This window comes from Sturnira hondurensis, unplaced genomic scaffold (genome assembly GCF_014824575.4).
Source record: "Sturnira hondurensis isolate 20B ecotype Veracruz unplaced genomic scaffold, ASM1482457v3 Scaffold0001872, whole genome shotgun sequence".
In the NCBI taxonomy this organism is placed as follows: Eukaryota; Metazoa; Chordata; class Mammalia; order Chiroptera; family Phyllostomidae; genus Sturnira; species Sturnira hondurensis.
Genome location: NW_028074503.1, coordinates 28,948,768 through 28,971,319, shown reverse-complemented (window position 1 = coordinate 28,971,319; position 22,552 = coordinate 28,948,768). Strand labels below are relative to the sequence as shown.

Here is a 22,552-nt window from a genome sequence, read left to right as displayed (position 1 = left end):
TTTCCTATGCACTCTGACAGTGAGGCAAATATGAAGGACAGGAGAGAACAGAATTAGGACAGAAATATGTTAAAGGATGTGACTGCTTTTCGGAATGACTAATTAAACAAGACGGACGGACTGGGGAGAGAACAAGGCGGAGAAAGAGAGAAAACAGGGAGGGGCCAGGCCAGCTGGACTCCACGAACCGCCCTGTATTATTTGTGTTTGTGATAACAGCAACTAACGTGATGATGTACATTCAGGAATTGAGTATTCCCTCCCCTCTGTACCTGTGCCTCATCAAGTGCTTTAACTCTTTTCATTTACATTTATCATTCCAAAAAAGCTTGTTAAAGATCATTCATTCCTTAAGCAATCTCTTAACCAAAAGCCTCACATTACACTCTAAAGTTTTCATTCTAGGGGCTTTCACAGTAATTTCAAGTTTCTACCAATTGATAAACAACAGAGGGGAAGCAGTGTTAAGAAACAAAAGCCACTGAAGGCTTGCTGGAGAGTCCACAGGTTGCGCTCTCTGACCACCAGGCTGCCAGACGGTGGGCTCCGGGCCGCGGGTGGGGCAGTGGGAGGGAATTCCCAACCCAGGCCCGTGCACGCAGGGCAGTGTCTGTCACTCGCCAGAAGGTGAGGGGTCTTCTCACACGAACAGAGAGGGTGTGTCCCCGAAATTCAAACCCACACTGGTATTTTACCAGTATGATCCAGAAAAGAGAAAAATACACATATTCACAGATGTGCTTCATCTAGTTCAAATAATATACAATTAATGCAAAGAAAAGAAATGCTTAATACTATTCCTCCTTAACTACTTCACGTTGCTGAAATTTACACTTACCATCAAGAATAAAAACAAAGGAATTCTGGGATCATGGCAGCATAGTTACTGGGTTTTTCCAAACTCCCACACGAAGAGGCAATATTCATTTTTAACACCCAAAGGCAACCATGTTAATGTTTGGTATGTTTTCTGTTTACTCGCAGCCCCCCCACCCCCACACAAGAACACATTTTCCATGCTCATGGTCATGGAATGCTCATGATTGCTTGTAAGCAACACGAGAAAGGGAGAGAGTTCCAACTTCCCAAACGTACACACAGTGTAAGTTTTTGGTAGGGTGACTCCTGCAAGGCCTGTAGTTTTTTTGTTTTCTACCATCCAGCACAGAGCCGGGGGCCCAGTTGCAACAGAATAGGTACTTGCTGAACTGAGCGGACCCTTGGCTGCGATGACTTACAGCCCAAACCAGCACCACACGCGTCTGGGGAGGGGAGAGCAGGCGGCGAGGACAGGGCGTGAGCTGCCACCAGCCCCAGCAGGGTCAGGCGTGGAAGGGGCTTCTCAGGGGTGGAGACCAGAGCACGGGCGGTCCTCACCAGTGCTTTGCACACAGTCACCGCGGGTCCCATCGGTGGGCGGCCCCTCCGTACGGGAGTTATGCTTCTCCTCTGCCTCTGATGTAAATTACAGAGTCCTTACAGTCCCTTTGTCATGGCTAATTCTACCTCCAAAGCAACTCTAAATTGCTTAAAAGTTCATTAGCGTGCAACAATAGGAGCGTGATCAAATACATTAGGGTACATCCACACCATGAATATTAGGCAGCCAATAAAAGTCACGCCTTCTCAGTCCATCTCATCACACAGAAGCAAACACTTATAACACATAGTTAAGAAGAGAAAAAAAGCGGTTCCTAAATCAGTCGCCACAGAAATGTTAGACAAGGGTTATAAGTAATTTTTATGTTTATACTTCCCGTTTTTTCTATTATGAACACATTACTTGAAATAAATCCTTTAAAAACTTGTACACTAAGAAAATAAAGTCTCTAAACTGCTACAAGGAAGAAAAAGAGCCTATTTGCTTGTTTTCAAGGACCCCAAAATCCTGGTGAGGGGTGAGGGTCCCCTAGTTCCCGAGCAGCCAGTGGCTTCTCTGCGGGGGGCGGGGTGGGGGAGGCACAGGCCATGCCTTGGACTGGGGAGATGGCAGAGCGCAGGGCCCCAGTGGTGACAGCACCTGCCTGTGCCTGGGGAGGGGCCTTCGAGCTCCTCAGAGGAAGTGATGCCTCCGAACGGCTCAAGGGGACGCGGGGGGACTGGCTTCTGGAGCCCAGTGGTCAAAGACTTGGAGGCATCGCACCCTGAACTTCCGTTTCTAAGGACTTGTCTCAGCCTGGTGCAAAGGCGTATGTATCTTAACTAGCTTGAATGACTTTGTATAGCAAAAAGTTGGAAAGAACTGTAATGGCCAGCATTTAGAGAATTCATTAAACCTTAACTCCCTACTCTCCCCCAAAGAAAACCCAAACCTCGTTAAGAATACTTAGTCTACACAGACATGGAATGGGCGTGCGGAGCTCCAGAAGGGCCCTGGCTGGGCCTGGGCCTGTCCCCACCCGAGCCCGCCTTGTGCTGCGCAGCAGACACCTTAAACACAGTTAGTTCTGGGGACTTCAAGACCTGAGCAACGTGGGCCCGGCTATGGGTTCAGCAACGAGGTCAGCTTTCCACGCTGCACCCAAGAGCCCCCGAGTCCTGGAGACGGCTCTGAAGGGCACTGAGCATCTTCCGTTCCACTCTCCGGTCCACCTGGACAAGCTGCCCTTTGTAGTGCCGCCCCACTCTCGGCGGCTCTTCCCTCCAGACTACCCTGGAAACCAAGGGGCGTGGCCACAACCATCCAGCCTTTTAAGTTTAAGAACCCGGGAAGCAGTGAAAACTGCCACTCGTGGCCACAGGTTGTCTCCTCCTCAGGGCGGTAAGAAAACCCCAGCCCCAGGGGGTTTTCAGCCATGAGACGTGCCCCACAGAGGCGGGGACAGCATCTGCCGCATCCAAGTGGCCACTGCTGGGACACACGGACTGCCGGTGACCGGTTGGTCAGCGGCTCCGGGAGTTAGGTTTTCACACATCTGCCTGCAGCCTCCGTTCCCTTGATTTACAAACCATGAGGGGAGGGGGAAGCAGGGTCCGTCTAGGGTCGGACTGGGAGCCGGACCCACGTTCCCTTTTACAGACGGATGGGCACCCACCATGCTGCCACTGGACCTCCCTGCTGCGACCACTGCAGGACAGGACGTGGGGACAGAAGGTCGGAGCCTGGGGGCGCTTCCTCCGTCACCCCCACCATCTCCGCAGCCTGGGCGGGGTGGCTGGGGTGCCGGCCCCATAGCCTGGGCAGAGCCCCTTGCCCCTTCTAGGAAGCTGCTCAGCCCTCGGCCCTCCCAGCAGCAGATGTTTCCAGAGCAGCTGGGGGTCCCGTCGGCTGCTCTGCTGGTTTGCTGCCTGCGGGCCAACCAGGGGTGCTCACACCAGGGGTGCTCACACCAGGGGTACTCACACCAGGGCTCGGAGAGGAGGCTGCCCCCCCCCACACTGATGGAGCAGGCCAGGCCAGCAGCGGCGGTGGGTTCGAGGACGCTGGAACTTGGTGGAGAAAGGGCAAGAGAAAGTAGGGGGAAAAAGTGACCTCGACAAACCTGGGTTTGGAACCTTACTTGTTTTGAGATCTGGGCCAAGAACGAGGTTCTTAGAGGAAGTGAGCCTAGGAGAGGGGCTCACAGAGGGCCAGGCAGGCCTGCGGGTGGGTGGGGATGGGGGTCCATCAGACCCTGGGCTGCACACCCAGAAAAATCCTTGAGTTTAAATTTTTCGACATGTTCCTCAAACAAGGTTTTACAAAGAATCACTGAGAAACACCGGAGGGATTGAAAGCCACCTTGTATTTTGCGGCTTTAGCTCGTGCCCTGTTCTGAGACCAGACCGAGTCCTTTGTGACCAGCAGCTTTCCTGAGCCCCGTGTCCATCTGACGAGTGCGCAACTGCACGGCACTGTGCTGAAAAATAACCCGGCACTTCCTCTTCCTAAAATGTGAATAAATAAGTAACAAGAGGGCCACTGGGCAGCATAATTAAAACCCATTGAAAATGTGTTTAACAAAACTAGTTGACAAACTATATCCACAAATCCCAAAATTTAAGTGGAGGCAAAGGCCTGGTACCAGGTGTCTCTGAAGGAAGAAGATAAAGCGAGTAATGAGATACGTGACTAACAGGAAAACCTTGAAGCAGTGAGCTGACCCTCAGGAAGCAACGTGGGGGGGGGGGGTGAATACGAAAACAGCCACTGAGCCCCGGAGGGGTTCCACCCACCTCAACGTCAAGTCCAAGCAGGTAGACGGGTCTGAGGGGCCGGCCCGTCGCAGCCCCGGGACGCCCACCACACCGCGACCTCAGGGCCTGGCCCGAGAAGGGGCCCCTGACTGAGGGAAATGGCTAAGAATGTCATCAAACTGACAGGCAATTATAAAGGTGGGGGGGGGGATGCAGAGGAACAGCACCAAGGAAGCTGAGAGAGCAAGCCGCCTCGTTTTCACACCACAGAAAACAACGGAGGAGGCGCTGTACAGAGTCAGGAAAACCACCTGCTTTCACCGTGCAGAAAAAATCATTTCACAAAAGAATGAGCAACAAAAAGTCCTGAGGTCGAATTATTGTAAGTAAAAAGAGGAGAAAAACCAGAAAAAATGTTCAAAAAGCATATAAAAACGAATGTACTACTTGAAAACGAGCTAGAGGACGTTTCTAAAGTAGCAACACGAGAGAACAACATAAATGAGAATTAGGTAAGTCCGAAGGGCAATGACTAAACACGAGAGAGGACTGGAAATAAAAGGTCCCCTTTGCCACGAAGCCTGAACTAAGAGAAACGCGACAGTGACCACACACACCCGAGAAGGCCGTGAGAGAGGCAGCAGTCGGGAGGGAGGGAAAGACGTAAATCCTTTGTAGAAGGCAAGCTTGTGGTTGGCACACCTAACAACAAGTGGGAGTGGCAGAAAATTACTTACATAAAGGGGGGAACTGAGCAAATAAACGGACACATTGGAAGTACTGAGAGCTGCAGAGTCACAACCTGCCTGGGGTGGGGGTGGGGGTAGGGGGTCCAGCACACACACCTCGGTATTTTGTTAGAGTCGGCGATAATGGTGCCAACTCATGGTACTTAATACCGCTAGAACTATGCCTAGAGGAACAAATATGTGTGTGTGTGTACATGTGTGTGTGTGTAGACACACACCTGTGATCCAGCCCTGTCTGCCAGGAGGGCCTGGACGCAACGGGCCTGACGAACGCAGCACCCAGATGCAGTTCCTAACTATTCCCCCCACTGAAGGGAATGGCCTGTCACACACATGCAGTGAAAGGTCCCTCTCCTTGGAGTCACCTCCTTAACTGACACGCCTTGGCTGCAAAAGCGAACAAACCAACCAGAACAACAAAAGCAAACAAAGTTCTCTGCCCGACTGCAGTCACAGACATCTATTCCATTTTTTTTCTTAAGACTGGACGGCTTAACCCAGACTTCCCTAACCCAGACTCCCTAACTTTATTTCCTAATGACTAGACGATATGCATTGTACCATGACATTTTTATCCTGATAATCATGGAGAACAAGCAAAAACTGAATTTATATATACTTATAAATATAATAAATACAGAATCCTTATATATTTTGTATTAAAATTCATTCAAATTTTCGGGTGGAATGTTGAGCAAGTTTAACTGATTCTTCAAAGGTCATACTTATCACAGGGAGTTTCCGACAGCCAGGAAGAGCTCACCGGACCAGAACCAGCAGCCCGTGCATGTCGCTCAGCTTGTGCCCTTTTTCCAGTGAATCATACAGTCAATTTCATCAGTGCACATTTTTTTTTACAGAGTGAATTTTGCAAGCAAAAAACACAGATGAGGTTAGCTTTGACTTCTAAATTCCATTCTCCTATCTAGTTACACAGAATACAAAGCTACTGACCTTTGCAAATAAAGCTTGTTCATGTTTTCGGGCTTTTGACTAATTAGACGACAGAGAGGTAAGGTAAAAGATAAATCATCGTGGTCATTTTTCAATTCCTTCAACCTGGTGGCTTTTCCATATAAATGGGTGACTCTGATCACTACGACAATGCCCAAGATGCAGTGGTGACAACTGGGGAAGGACACACAGTGGGCCAAAGCGATGGCTTTCTCGCTTCTCTAATAAAACCCCACTGTCGTCCCCCAAGATCTGTTCACCAAGAACCAGCGTCCACAGCCAGCGCCTTATGAAACAGCTTGTCCCAAAGATCACCTGGTACGCCCAGCCCGTCTTCTGAACACATTCATTCACGCATTCGTCAAATTCCAGCACGTGCTATGTACGATTTGCTAGTTACTTACACTTTACAAACTTTCTAACTCCTAATCCAACACACTGCTTATGCTGGGTGTGATGGAGGATTAAAAAAAAGAAAAGATGACTCTACCTTCCAGGGATTAAAATAACACTTCCTCCCTCTGAACAAATATCACGGCCTGCTTTCCACCTCTTGGACGGCAAACGAATTGGTTCCGTTCACCTCCCTCCCCATCAGCATTACCGATTATAAGACACAGTGGCTGGTGAGGGTGAATTCTCCAGCTCTGTTCTCAACACACGCCCTCTCACACAACTCCGCCAGGGACCCCTCCACCAACAAAAACATCGGGGAGCTCCTAGACAGAGTATAAAGGCTGCTCTTGACCTGATGGCCACCCGGAGCACAGGCTCCGTTTTTTCTCCCAAAGCAAACTTCTTCCACTGTCCACCTCCAGCTCACCTCCGACTCACTTCCGGCTCTGGTACCCTGAGCTCTGACGCAGCTGCCAAGGCGGCCCTCTCAGGGGTCACCAGTGACTTCCCAAATTATAAGTCCAAACTCTTTTTCTTCCCCAAGCCTTACTGTTACTTCATTTATCTGTTCAACTCCCAACTTTTGCTTCCTTTACAAAGATTTGTTTTCAACTACATGTGTGACCTAGGCCATTGGAGGTGACCTGCCCGAGGCCACTGGCAGGCAGCAAGTCACAGAGGTGCACGCAGACATGCCCGCCACCAGCACCCAGGCTCTTAACCACTCCTTTGAACTGCTTTTCAAAAGTGAACCACAGGCTGTTCCGGGGGAGAACTGTGCCCACACTCTTCATACTTATAACACCACCTTCTGACGCAGGGGTCAGCAAGTCACGACCCGGCGGCCAATCCAGCCCATCGCCTGTTTCTGCAAATCACGTGCACTCACTCACATGTGGTACGGGGCTGCTCTCGCACTAGGGGGCAGAGATGAATGGCAGAGGCCTAGACTGTACGGTCCTACGAGGCCCTTTCCCGAAAATGGTTGCCAATCCTCTTTCTAACCAACTGTCTTTCAGGTTCATCATTTGCAAATTTGAGGACAACAGTAACCAACTCACAAATTTTCAGAGAGAATTAAGCAGGACATCAAATCTGAAATAGTCTAATGACAGCGGGCACCCCAAAATATGAACTGCTGTCTTAGTCAGGGCCTGCGTTCCAGCATTTATTTCAGCCCTTGTCCAGAGCCTCGAGGAGCAGGAGCAAAGGACAGGATGCAGGTGAGGTGACTCCAGGGTGTGTTGGAACACTGACCACACAGTGATGACCACGAGGAGGATGAGGCATGCCCGCACAACCCTGCTCAAGAAGCCAAGAGGAGAAGGCAAAGCTGAACAGAGGGCAAAAGTCATTAGCAGATGCTCTAGGTCCCATGTTCACGAAAGGGTAAATCAGACTGTCAAGTCAAGACAACCCACTGCGAGGGAGCGGAGAAGATGGGGCACAAAGCGGCCAGAGCAGAGGCCAGCAACACTTCCTGTTCCCCGTCGTCCAGCTCAGTGGGTGCTCCCGGCAGGTCTGCAGCCAGACGTCCCGGGGAAAACACCGAGATGAATAAACCATAATCCCTGCCTGCGAGGTGAGAGCACCGGGTTCCAGTGGGGAGGGTCAGGTAAGGCCACGGCTATTGAAATAAAAGGGAAGGTAAGATACACATTCTAAGAGAAACACACAGGGGTTGGAATACACAGATCTTTCGAAGACTCGATGCGGTAAGAAAGGACGATTCTACTTACTGTCTCCTGGACCTTCTAGTGAGAGAAAAAAGTCATAGGACAGTAATTTCTCTACTTTTGTTTGCAAAACTATAATGAACCTAACTAGCAATATAAAATATATGTTCCCTCTAAATAGCCCAATTGCTAACAATGTCCTAACAAGAACAAAGCAGGATACTTCTATAGTGTCTTCCTACATAGATCTGACTTTCCACTGAGAGACCCATGAAAAAATTAGTTCCAATACCCTAGAGTAAGTCCTGCACTGAGAAACTCTTAGTTTTTTGTTTGTTTGTTTGTAACTTCGGGTGGGTTTTATTTCTCCTGAGGTTAGAAAACCATCCAGAGGACAGCTCTTTAAACATCCCCCTCTGAGGGAGCCTCAAGTTCAACACGAGAAAATAGAGAAATCCCTAATGGTCCGGCCGACACACATTTTTCATAAAGTGATTATCCTCCTGCTGCCTCGGCTTCCTAAGTCTTTCCCCCTCCTATAATTGTTTTCCGTGTAGGCCAGGCAACAATTACCACTGCTACAAGGTTGAGGAGGTTCGTGAGCAATATATTTTACAATACATAAGTGTAGTGCCTCTGATATCTGGTGCTTTTATCACTAATTGCACTATAAAATACACTATTAAAACAGGGACAAACAAGATTGTAAAAATCACATAATGGACCGTGACCACTTACAAAAGTCATTCATAAACGTTGCTGCGCCCCTTCCCTGTCTTTAATTTTCCAGTTACACAGTTACTTTTCAAACAGCCTACTTCTAAGGGACACTGACCAGGAAAAGGATATATCTGGATATTACATATCATATATGCTTGCCCTTAAATATACTGTTTCATAAATTTTCTCAAAATTATATAGACATAAAACATGCTAGGAACACTGAATTCCTAGGGACATTTACATGATCTCTTGGAAAAAACTATAGGCATGGAGAATTTAAGCTGTGATTTCTACTCAAACTTTAGAACACAGGACTGAAGGCATGAAGAAAAGCACAGAAGAATTTCATTATTTCAATCTACGAGCCATGCAATATAACAAAGCCAATAAAACATTTACATCGGTGGAAAGGACAGAATGATCCAACATTACTGCCAATGACTGGGGTACGGGGGTCAGCGGGGCTGCCTATCAGCGCCCACTAATTCACGGATGGATTCCCAAGCTTACAGATGAGCATTTCAACCTCTCCACCACTTACTCATTAAAAATAGGAATTAGGAATACGAGGGAATGAAAATAAAAGTATCCATCACCCATTGGTAGGTCTAATGAACACTTAGACGGAAGTAGGACTTTTCAGTAGTGACTTGTGAATTACTGGGACCGGCTCTAGGTTTCCTTCACCCAACACCAGAGACAAACTGATTCTGATTATATCACAGAACGCACACACCACGAACCAAAGAGTGGCTAGCCCCTACAAAACCGCAGATGAGTAACCAGTCAATGAATTAGGATGTTGGTTCTTTCAGTAGGCTAATGCTCTTTCAATGAAGAAACAAACAGGTGCGTTGGTTTTAAGTGCCAGCAAGAAACGTCTGACCGGGCTTGGGTATCAGTACAAACACCAGCCTGGGTATAGCTCCACTGGACCGAGTCTCCGACGTGTTCCTCAATTCGTATAATGGCTCAATTTTACTAAAGTCAGGTCCTGCTTTTAAAACCAGCTGCTGGACCACAACTGCAGGCATCTTCATTGTGTACCTAAATTATGATGTGTTTTTTTTTTCTCCTGGAGACATTAGCCAGTGCTCAATCTTTCGAAAGGAAAGCTGTCAGAAAGTTGAAAAGACAGATTATGTATAAAATGTCTGCTCTCACTTCAGGGACTGGAGTCACTTAATTCAGTAGCAATCCTGTTAAAAGATGTTTAATGGTAAGAATATAATTTCTGTTTTCAAAATGCCGAATACTTGTAATATTTACGTTGGTCCAACCTAAATAACAACGAGAAGCTGACTTCCCACCGGTGTCACCTGCCAAAATTATTCCCTAAGACATGACAAAACTATGCCACTAAACGAAGTTAAAAGGGGAACACATACACGAGCCCACGCACAAAACTCACCTTGTCGGATGCCTCAGAGGCCAGGAGATTCGTTGCCAGGGTCTGCAGCTTGTGATGGGCTATGTTCTTCAGAGCGGCCAGACTGCGCCTTGTCATGGCTTGTTTGAGGTTGACTGCTGGGTGGCTGAGCGAGTCCACCGCGGCAGGCACTGCTTCGTCACAAGCACTCAGTATCTCTACGGCTGTAATGCCCATCACGCAACGGTCCAAGGCGCCTGCAAGACGTATGTGTGTTCGCAACTATTATACACACCATAAAATGTTAAATGGCTTACGATAATAAGTGCAAGGACATTTTTTATGTGGGAATACGTTTTAACAGTGCCTCCAAAAAACATTTTCTTGTACTTCCTTCCTCTAACGATCTCCCATGTAGCCTTACCTGTATCATCTCCTCTCATGTACGGCCCCTACCACAACTTCCCAACAAAGTCAAGTTCAGAGCCAAGATTTTAACAACTTCCCCTAGGCTGTTCTACTTTCTTTGTACTTCCAAGATGGCCACCTTGATCAATCCACACCATTACTCTTATTACAAACAAGAAATTCTATGACTTTACCTTCTTCTAAGTTGTATATCAATCTTAAACAAACAAACAAAAAAGTAAGTTTTGCTACAATTCCTGAAGGTTTTCTTTCTCTAGCATATCTGCACACCACTGGGGAAAATATATAGCTTCTCATTCTATCTGAAAACTTCTTGACTATCATTCTTCAAACCCAATCATATGTTCTTCCGTGTGTTTGTGAAAGTAACTTACTCCCACCTACGCATTTCATGTGTAAGTGAGGGTGCGAAGTCCTGCTCAGAAACAGACAGCCTTTTTGCGTGCTTGGTCACGCATGGTACGCAGTACCGCACTGGGCAGAGGAGGTTATCCTCATAAAGATCGGCATATATTTTTTTGGAAGATTATAATAAGGACAATAAAATAATAATGGAGTTTATTTTGTTTCCCTAAGCATTTCTCCAGAGTCATTCTAAAAGAAGACACGCCAGTTTGAAAAATAACCATGGAGAACACCAGGAACTTGAATATCAACAAAATACAAGAATTTCACTGTGTTTTTGAGCTAGTGCCCAAACGTCCAAACATATGTGGTCTCCCCAAGGCTGAGTGGTTCCATACATGCCATTCAGGTTTTCCCCCATTCCTTAAAGACGCTGGACCCTGACCAGCTGCCCTCTCTCCACGGTACTCCTAGAATAATTCTCGGTGGTCTCAGTATTAACATAAAGCAGTTTATTGAGTGTTGACCAACATATTTTGGAAGGCAAAGCAAAAAAAGAAATTGTTAGCTGAAACTTTTTGAGTATGTGTGAAAAGGAGAGTATGTATTCACTAATGGGATTTCAACAATGTTCAAAAGATATGAACAATTAAGAGGAGAAATGGGTGGTGGTCATATGAAAAGACATCATCCTCACAAATAAAGAAATCCAAATTGAAGCAATAATGAAATATCACTTATGCCTTGCCAGGATAGACATTCAGCATCCTGAAGTGTATGAAGGAACTGGTAAAATACTTTTAGTGTAACTGAAAATTAGCAACTCTTTCTTGACAAATGCTATTAAATTTAAAATTCACATTGCCTTTAACACAGCAATTCTTATTATAAGATCTATACTAAATAAACATACCATATAATAATATAAATTTACATTTATGCTATCAGTAAGCATATACCAGTAACTATATATATATGCATATGTACATGTATTTTATATACATATACCTATTATGTATACATATATACACCCAGACATATTTATTTGTAAATTTTAAAAATTTAAAAAAGTAAATATCTACCATTAGTATACAAATTCAATAACCCTACACACAAGAAATACAAATAAGACTACAATCAAAATGCTCAAAACCAAAATAAAAAGAAAAATTTTAAAGCAACTAAAAGAAAAGCAGACACGACATATACAAAAAGGTACAAAAATAAGAGAGATTTCTCATTGGAAATAATACAAGAAGAAAGAGTATAAAAGAAAAAAATCAACCTAGAATTCTATACCCAGAAAAAAAAATCTTGAAAGGTGAAATAGTTTTTCAAACATCCAGAAGCCGAAAGAATTCATCACTCATAGACCTACGAGAAATATTTAATATTAGGCAACAGGAATAAAAACTACATGGGTTAAGTATGTGAGATTTTATTTTTACTATTCAAATTTCCTTAAAATATAACAGATTAAAGAAACATGCAAATAGAATGAACAATGTTCCAAATGAGTAAAAGCCATGAGCAACAAACAATACAGATGACATGAAGGAGTGACCCAGTCATTCTGGGCTAGAATTATTCTTTACACAGAGCATGTGGTCTGTGTATGTGAACAGCAGGTGATAAAGACACAGGTGGGAGGGGACCACACAGTGGAGGACCTCCTCTTAAAGGCTATGTGACCTAAAATTGTGGGGTATTTTTACCCATTAAGACAAAACTCAGTGGTATAAACCAAGTGTTGTTTTTTTACTTCCTGAAATTGATTTGCCAGCAGTATATAAGGATGGGTTAGAAGGAAAAATAAAATATCCCTGGCTGGCATGGCTCAGTGGATTGAGCACCAGACTTCAAAGCAAAAGGTCACTGGTTTGATTCCCAATCAGGGCATGTGCCTGAGTTGCAGGCCAGGCCCCACAGTAAGGGCCACATGAGAGGTAACCACACACTGATGTTTCTCTCTCCCTCCCCCTTTCTAAAAATAATAAAATATTTTTTAAAAAGAAAATATTCTTTAAAAAAGAGAAGAAAAGATGACAAAGAAACCAATAACAGGGCTCTATTTTTCATAGCTGTGCTAAGTTAATGATCTACTGGAAGGAAAGAAGGGAGGGCGGGGCACCTAATGGGAAGGGCTCAGTAATTAGCTGCACAAAAGGGTTGTAAGGGGAGGGTGCAGGTAGTAAAGACAGTTGTATCTCTACTCTAACAACTTCTTCCTTCAAAATTCCAGAGTGACTCATCCAGAGAGGGGAAAACATCTCTCTGATCATACTTGGTTTTACCAAGACTTTCAAAAAGTATCATTTTTTAAAAGTTTTTGGTTATCCATGCCTTACATGCCCTTTTAAATAGACATAAACATATATTAATTCATATCTCTGTGCTACATGTTATTAAATAATAAATTTTAAAAAGATGAACAAATGCATATTTATGAAATACCAAAAAAGAAATATTTTAAAAAACATTCGCTGTCCCTTAAGACAGAGAATACATGTTAAAAAATGATAACAGAACAAAGTAAACTGACAAGACTTCATACACTAACTTGTAGTAGTATTTGGCAAGCACTCCTGGTGTTTGCAGTTATACAGAAAACACCTAATAACTGTCTTTACAGAAGTAGGCTTATGATGTGAAAATCCCTTTCGTTACCCAGTAAAGATGATAAAAATGGGCAGATGAGAATGCTATTGAGGCTTCGTACTGTTCGGATAAAAAGAACATCTTGTAACATCAGTCATTATTTAAAGCATGCCATGGTGTCCCAAATGAACAGGATTTTGACCTTGGCAGAGACCTGTAGGAAGGACAAGGCATGCTTACGGGGCACATGACAGGAGAAGATGTGGCCAGAGCACAGAACCGCTCGGGGTGGAGGCAGACACCGCCCAGGCCATGGCCCACCTTCGGTGCGTTCCAAAGCGGGCGTGGAGTTTCATCTGGCCATACCCCGCGGCTCGCTGTTTGACTCATCTTCTAACTACCCCGGCATGCGACAGAAGGACAATTGCCATGGCCCCCGCGGCTCGCTGTTTGACTCATCTTCTAACTACCCCGGCACGCGACAGAAGGACAATTGCCATGGCCCCCGCGGCTCGCTGTTTGACTCATCTTCTAACTACCCCGGGACGCGACAGAAGGACAATTGCCATGGCATCCACATCACTCTTGCATTTAATGAAGATGACACAATAAAAGAACAAAAGATTCTGGACTTCTATCTCTCTACTTAACTTTTACATGACTAGCTCCAAACTCATTTCATTAGGAAGTGAATACTGGAGATCGGTTTCCCATCTAAAGGGGAAAACAATGCAAAGAAGGTGACACATAAAAGTATAAAGAAAATACATCTTTTAAATATTTTATTTATTTATTTATTTATTTATTTATTTATTTATTTATTTATTTATTTTTAGAGAGAAGGGAGGGAGGGAGAAAGAGAGGGGGAGAAACATCAATGTGTGGTTGCCTGTCGTGAGCCCCCTACTGGGGACTTGGCCCGCAACCCAGGCATGTGCCCTGACTGGGAATCAAACCAGCAACCCTTTGGTTCACACGCCTGTGCTCAACCCACTGAGCCACACGAGTCAGGGCAGAAAATACAATTTTAAGTGTTCACAAGGTAGAAACATCAGTACAATTCATCAGCAAACAGAAAATACACACTGTGCACGCGCAGTTTCAGTGTAGGGCAGCTTCACCTGTAAAAATGCATTCCCAGACCACTAAGAAGAGGGATCGGGCACCTCCTCAGAGTTTTAATACGCTTCGTACATCAACCTTTGGCTGAAACTGATTTACGTAGCTCATTTTTAATTTATTTAATAAATAAATAAATTTAATAAATAAGTAATGTCAATACCTCCCGGATGCGCCTGGCTGACTCCCTGGAGACGTTCCCATCACCAGTTAAGGCCTGAACAGGAAGGAGGGAGAGAGAGTGTGCACATTCCCCACTGTGGTTGATGTCCAAAGTAAACTCTGCTTGTCCGCTGTTACCTCAATTTAGCAGTCCTACTGACTAGCAGTTCACCAAAAATCCTCCTGAAGATCAGAATTCTGAGTTTTCAATATTATATACTGTGTAATCTAAAATGGGCTGAATTATACTAAGCTAATTATGGGAATAACGTCTCCCAGCACGCCTATGGGGGCCATCTCTCATTTGCTTCTAGGGAAATTCCTGGAAAAGTAACTTTGTTTTTGGTAAGGAATATAAAATTTAAAGTATGTGAAATATTCAAGTGTCATTACGTAAGCATATGTCTAAAACATTCAGGAAAATTATAAATACCACCTTCCTTTATCCTATTTATTTCATTTTGAAAAGTCCTGGGCAAGTTTACCACAGTTTTGTATTTAAGATATAACAATTGTTAATTAATATGTTAGTATTTCAAAAGAGCACTTTATGATGTCATTATTGCTTTATTTAATATTAATTTCCAAAGAATATATTTCTAAAGGTTATATATTCCCAAGTTCAACAAAGTAACGGGTCAAGCAGCCTGTTTCTTTAATAACACACACACAGAGAAACTTCCATGTACACGAGCACATGCACGCACATGTTGTGTGTACTGTACCACAGGGGGACATTGTGATATTTCATTCTCCCAGCAACATTAGAACACAGGAATCACCTGGCTGGTGTAGCTCAGTGGATTGAGCGCGGACCTGTGAACCAGACGATCTCGGTTCGATTCCCAGTCAGGACACATGCCTGGGTTGCAGGCCAGTTCCCTGCAGGCCAACTCCCAGCAGGGGACGCATGAAAGACAACCATACACTGATGTTTCTCTCCCTCTCTCCTTCCCTTCCCCTCTAAAGATAAATAAATAAAATATTTAAAAAAAAAAGAACACAGGAATCATTCTCGTCTTCACTTTACAGATAAAGCTGAGGGACAAAAGGACTTGCAGGTCACAGTGCCAGCAAGTGGTCAGTTCTAAACTCACACTAAGCGGCCTGACTCCAGAGCCAAAGGCAGACCCAGTGCAGTCGGCTGCTGGGGCGGACCAGGTCGGCAGACCCAAACCTGTACTGCGCAACAGACGGAATGCAGCCAAAGGGCACCAAAGCACGCTTTTCGTGAGTAAAAAGCCAAATGTGTCATATGACAGTAATTCCGGCTTTAAAAACGCACAGGAATAAGATGAGGAAGAAATATGCCAAAATGTTAACGTTCACCACTTTGCAATGCAATCTGGGTTCATCTTTTCTAATACTTTTTTAGTCTCTAAAATTTGACAAGAGGTATTTGTCTTCCACATGATCAGACAAGCAAAAGAAAAGACAGATGCCAAAGCCCTCTGCCACCCCCAGGATGGCTCCACATCTAGTCAAGGCTGCCTTTGCTCTGGCAGTTGAAGCGAGAACTCTGAAAGAAAAGGTCGCCGAGGGCAGGGCTCTGGTCCAACAGGGGTTAAGAGAGCCCCGGCCGCACCACCCACCACCGTGCAGGCAGAAATGGGTATATGCTGCGATTTCAACAAGAGCCCTTTCAAACAAACAAATGAGATGAAGTGAAGGAAAAGCGTTCAGTGGAAATATTATACAGGACAACTAGGAAAGAAAGGTTTTAATCACTGGCACCTGATTACTTCATTAGACTAAAATGTGTTTTTAAAAGCTTAAACGAGTAAACACATTTAGGTATACCCCAGGGACAAGGAAATACTATGTTTAACATGATATATCACTGCCTATACTTTTAAGCTAAACCTATATTTTTACTTGTTCTATATTATGCCCTATACATAAAACCTTTGAAGCTGAAATTTTAAACATTCTCTCTAGAACTTAAAACTTTCATGTCAATCTCCTAGTATTAACTGTCCAGTATTGATTTTCTACTATTCAAATAAAAGGTTTTCTCTTTTTTCCACTGTTTATGAATCTGAGACAAAAAATGGTTTCTTTATCTTGTTCACATTTTGCTGAATTACATAGAATTACACAGAATTACTGATTTATATAGAATCACTGACTTTTTTGTCTATTATCTGTATGTCTGTCCTCATGTGTATATTGTGTTCAATTATATCCCTTTAAAAATTGGCCAACCCCCAGTATTTAATGTAGTACAACACTTAGAAAAAGCAGTGCTCCAAAAGAAAAGTATCAATCTTGTTACATTTCAGGGCTTTTTTCCCTCATAAAAAGATTTTTACTTTCTAGGAAATCGAATGCACAACATGCAAAGTTCGAGTCTCTCTCAACTCTTGCTCTTACCAGTGTCCATTTGCCAGACGTACACAGAGCCATCTGAGCACCCCACTACCAGGTAATCGTCAGAAGGCCTCCACTTAATCACTTGAATGGGGAAAAGATGACGAGACGCCAGCATAATGCATTTTTTCTCTCGCAGACTCAGGAGTCCCACTGAGTGGTCACTGGCTACAGAGCAGACACAGTGCTGCACTCTTGCCTGAAAAGAAGAATAAACCTTAATTATATTTAGATCCCATTCAGAATAAAATGGATCCTGTCCTCCACGACTTAAATCAAAATTAACTACACAGTCGCTACTCTTGAAAACCGACCACAATACTTGGTTGTGTTGAAAATACGTTCCTTTATATGATGCATAAAACACCCAGTTCAATCATCACAACAATAACAAAATACTGAATTAATCCTAGATTAAGGGTGGGAGAAACGCTTTGGAAAATCTGCTGTTAAGTGTGGAGATGACCTGACTAAGATGACTGCTGTACATGAGCAGGCAAAGCCGGGGGGAAAAATTGATCTGTTATCATGTGTTCTCTTTCCACAGTACGAACTTGCCTTTGTTAGCTGCCAGGGCTGCTTTCCCCGGCGCCTCCTTCTGTTTGTGACTGTCATTTAGACCCAGGCCTCCCCTGCTCCTGTGCTCAAAAACAATACCCTCACGGTCCCTCAGCCACAGCCGTTTCAGAAGAAGCACAGATACTTTGTATCATCAGTAGACACGCTCCGAGGCTTCTGTCTAAAATGTCAGCAGGTGCACCACCTCCGTAACGCACAGCAGCCAATTAAAACAGTCTGCTGCATCCTTTCTGCTCATCTCCAGTTTGGGTCCCTCCATTCCTTTTTAGAACAAGATGAGAATATAAATAATGGAACAAAGATGGTAAAGATTTTCCACTAGCAACAGAAAGCACAACCCATGACCTGGAAAATTAAAAATTAAAGTCTTGCACTTTTTGAGACAATGGATAAGCAATTTAAAGCTTAACTTTTTAGTGACTTACGAGACTATGCTTTTAGTTCACACTAAGGTGAAACCATATGAAAACAGCTGCTTTAAAACTCATAATTGTATATATTGTGGCTATTTACTGGGGAAGAGGCCCACTGCTCTACACATACACTGCCTCTTCTATGGCACTCACGGGGGAACCCTCTCAAACCTCACCCTGCTGGGCTTCCCTTGAGCAGAACAGCCTATTCTCTCTCAGCTAAAGAATAGCTCATGGACTGGCGTATCTCACTGAATGAGAAATGCTGACAGATAGCAGCTTTTTTTTAAAGGGAGGACGTGGCCAAATATACAATGGGAAACACAAGTTACAATAGTTTTTATCCACAAAACTTCCGAGAGCCTTTAACATGCGGATGTGCACATAATTATCTGTACGAGGAGGACACACCAGCACTCATCTCCGAGTTTAGGTGACTACGGTAATCTTGTAAGAGCTAGGTTTTCTTTTTAATTTTTATTTTCTTTTTATTGATTCCAGAGAGAGGGGAAAGGAGGAAGAGAGAGAAACATCAATCAGTTGCTTGTTATACATGCCCCAATTGGGGACAAGCCACAGGCATACGCCCTGACCAGGAATTGAACCAGTGACCATTCGGTTTGCAGGACAACACCCAACCAACTGATGGCTCAGTTGGTTTTATTCTAGCCTTTATTCTCCCTTTATTCACACTGGCCAGGGAGAACTACTTTTTGAAGAATACACTTTTGGGGAAACTGCTATAACTAGTCCCTTTTTTATGTTTTGGCTACTAAAAGCTCAGGTCTCAATTTTCTATCCATAACAGCACCAGATCATGGACATACGTTTCTGCGTGTCAAGTCTCAGTGGCCTCATCTCTGTCCTCCTCTCATTTTTTTCACCACAGTTAGCTTTATTTTTAATCCTACCAAAGAATGTTTCCTTTTTTTAAAACAACCTAAAATCAATTTTTGAATGAAGCAAAACATTAATAAAACCAAGATATTAAGATTTACCTATTAACTTTTTTCTTAAATTTAGGTGTTTCAGTTTTTTGTTCCATGTTTGTTTTATTTATACTTTTTGTTTTATGAATGCTTTAAATGCTGTAATAAATATAGCAAGTGTTTACTAATTTTAAAAGTTGAAATTAAGTTCAGAAAGATCATGTTATAAACCCTTAATAAAACATCTAGACCTTTCTTAAACAGCATTTGTTAAGCTTACTTAGTTCATGTTTCCCAATAAGCATTCAATTAAAACATATAACATGATTTTTCTTTAAAGGGACATATTAAGGAACAGGAGGGTAGGTGACTTATGGCACACAAAGATTAGCTTTATAATTAAGCAGTAAGTCAAAATGAAGTGACAAACTACAACAAAGTCATGCAAATACAGGCAATGCTAGAATAAAACAGGGTGAAATATATACCATAATAATATATGCCTTTATTGTCAGTTATCTCCCACTTCATAAAACATTTGGGAGTTTCACCAGACATGCGTTACTAACCCAAGATAATACACTGGGTGCTGTGCATTTCTACAGATTACCATTAGTGCTGGCTTTGTATTTATGAAATATATCCAGCATTCAACTTACAAAAAGGATTATGATAGGCTACATTAACGGTTAACTGCTATCTCCAATTTTGCAACACTAATCTGCCAAAAAGTGGTCATTTAATGTATTTCTTTCATCAGAGGAAACAGAAATCTAACAGCGATCTTTTTCTTTGTGTGTGATTAACTAAAAGAATATTTCCGATAGCCGTGGTTCTAAACTTACCAGACTAATCAGTACGTAAGTTACCCAAATGTCAACTCACTGTGTGGTACACTAGAAACCAATATAATACAGTATGTCGACTGAAATTGTAAAATAAAAGATTAAAGAGAATAACTCCTAAACAGCATTACTTCTGCATCTGTTCACACACGTCAGGCAAACAGTGATCTGCCCCGGCAGGCACAGCACCCGTCCCTAGCTTTTGTCCTGCTGCTTAGACTCAAACTCTCCAACATCTTCTTTAAAATGAGCTAATTCTTAGTTAAAGCCATACTCCTAAACTAGCCTACTTTCGAGCTCAAGTCCACTGTCATTTCATTAATGTTCATATACTCTCCTCTGTCCTTTTCAAAGAGTAGAGAAAATGAGGCATGAGTCAGGGCAAAGTTTGTTTCTCCTTTTTTTTTTTTAAGTGAATCTTTACCAATATGCTTTACTGTGTTCAGTGTTCCTCAAATTATTATCTGTTGGTAGATTGCAACATCTGAGATCACAGGAAACTGACAAATAGGTGTCACTGCAGTTTGTAACTGTTCACATGAAACAAACAAGGAAGGAAGGCCTCCCCGTTCCTGTAGAAACCTGACCTGCACCAAATCCTGCAAGTTCACTGTCAAAACTTATTCCCTCCCCACGTATGTGCAGATGGACAATTTCAAAACTTCAAGAAAACACAACCCATCTTCATAGAAAGATTTCAAATCTTTACACTATCATTCTTATTAGTAAAAATAAAGGATACGCACACCAAATAGTAAATAGTATCCTACAATCTGCTTTATAAGTAGATGTAATTTTCTGAAGGGAGACAAAGAACTACAATTCCAAAAATTCTAGCTTTTTGCTTCCACATGATGGATTCTCCGTGACACATATATTTACATAAGTATGTTTTAAAGAAAAGTCCTGCTCTTCTTTCATATAGTGCAATAATGATGAAACTTGGCAAATGATACAATCTACCCACAAAAAGTGATCCACAATGAAAATGACGCGTTGCCCCTGTGAATGAAAGTAAGCATCTGAAGAGTTAACTCCAGCTTTACTGTAATAGGCGACAGCCTGGAAATAGCCAAAATAATCAAAACTGAAAGCAAAAAAAAATCAATATTACTGAGCCCAAGAAAGCATAGTTATTAGAGGTACTTAACTCACAAGAAAAGATGGTTCTTTGCTTTTTAAATATGGATTAAAATAAATCTAATTTTTCTTCTTTCAAGAAAACGCTCGTCCAGATCGTGTGAAGAAAACTGGCTACAGTGGAAATGGCCCTGTACAGTAAAACCTCATTAATTTTGATCCCACTCATTAATTCTGAGTGGATGGTTACCTTTTCAGGCTGTGTGAAAACAAGTTAATGGTGTAAACAAAGCAAACGTCTAACCTATTCAAATGTAAGAGGGAAAAAGACCATTCTCAAGCACCACTTTGGTATTAATTTTAATTCAACAATGGACAGAGTAATGATAAATAATTCTCGGCTATCTGTTAAATGAAGGCGCTTAAAAGATTTGCTAAAACACAATTAACTTGGTTTCTTCTTACCTGTACTCAAAATTACCAAAGAAGCACTTCTTAAAGAATAGTTTATAACTCCTATCTCTCTTGGATTTAGACCCAGCTTCCCCACAAATAAGTAGAATTATTATTATTATTATTACCATCATTACTATTATTATACTCCAAAGATCTTGGCTCTTGAACCTTTTCTTTATTGGCAATGAATGATTCTATGATTTGATTAATTCCACTGTATTTCACTTCTTTTCATTTCAACTGGAAAGCATTATTTAACATCAGGGCATTATAACAAAATAATGTGTAAGACATTTAAATTGTATACTTAAAATAATAAAGCAACTAAATAATGTAAATCTCTTATCTTTAAATTATTTGAAAAGCATTTATGCTCCAAACTTTTTTTGATCACACATCCATTCATTACAAAGCTTTGTTGTAAATTACATATATGCTGTACCAACGAATCATGTATACTATAAAACATGACAAAAATATTATATAGATCTTAAAAGGAGACCTCAAAGTTTAAATGAACAAATTTAAGATGAAAAGAAGCATTTTCATAAATGTCTTGCTAACAACTTTAACAACTTCATATTAACATCAGTCAGTACCTTCAAGTACAATAATGTATCTTTAAAAAGGTTTTATGGTTGTGGTAGATATACATATTTTATATAATTATGATTTTTAGATGCCTCCCTGCCAGACTGATCGCATGACCATCATTTGAACCTCATAATGTGGCTGATGAAAAGATTAATTTTCATGGGAAGTACCTCCATCTTTATTTTCCTTGCCCTGGGTTAAGAATCCCACGATGTGATCTGCAGCTCCCCAAAGCACACGCATTCTGACTGGAAGCACACCCCAGAGAGCCAGCTGCCACTGTTCTCTCGGTGGCAGCCCTGCCCTTCCCCCAAGGTGACATGTGCCCATCTGATGTATGAAGCAAGTGAGGCACCGATAGCCTTCCGTCTTGCAGATGTTCAGAAGCTAAACTTTTCCATGTTAAAAAAGTGGCATAAATCAAAGCTCTAATAATTCATTCCCTCAGCCCCATTACCTGCCTCACATATTCCACTGCAGCAATCGCTGGCATCAGCTGACACATAAACGCCACTTAAATTTTTTCGCTGTCATGGAACAGAACTTGCACAGCATGGACTAAGCATCCTACCAACTTGGCTGGCACTTTATAGGTGAAAATTAACCAAATTCATGTTCTGAACAGTATTCATTCTGCCCTAGAAGCAATA

The 22,552-nt window shown here is 42.7% G+C and overlaps 1 protein-coding gene across 3 annotated transcripts in view; it reads right to left on the bottom strand.

Annotated features, from left to right (window-relative positions):
* The window catches only part of WDR7 (WD repeat domain 7), a 291,523-nt gene that overhangs the window by 224,833 nt on the left and 44,138 nt on the right, over positions 1 to 22,552 (bottom strand). For all 3 annotated transcript variants that reach the window (XM_037034791.1, XM_037034806.1, XM_037034797.1), the window contains exons 14-15: positions 17,010 to 17,205; positions 10,026 to 10,240 (exon numbers count right to left, since the gene is read on the bottom strand). In XM_037034791.1, coding sequence (XP_036890686.1) covers positions 10,026 to 10,240; positions 17,010 to 17,205 — 411 coding nt within the window. The remainder of the gene's footprint in view (positions 1 to 10,025; positions 10,241 to 17,009; positions 17,206 to 22,552) is intronic.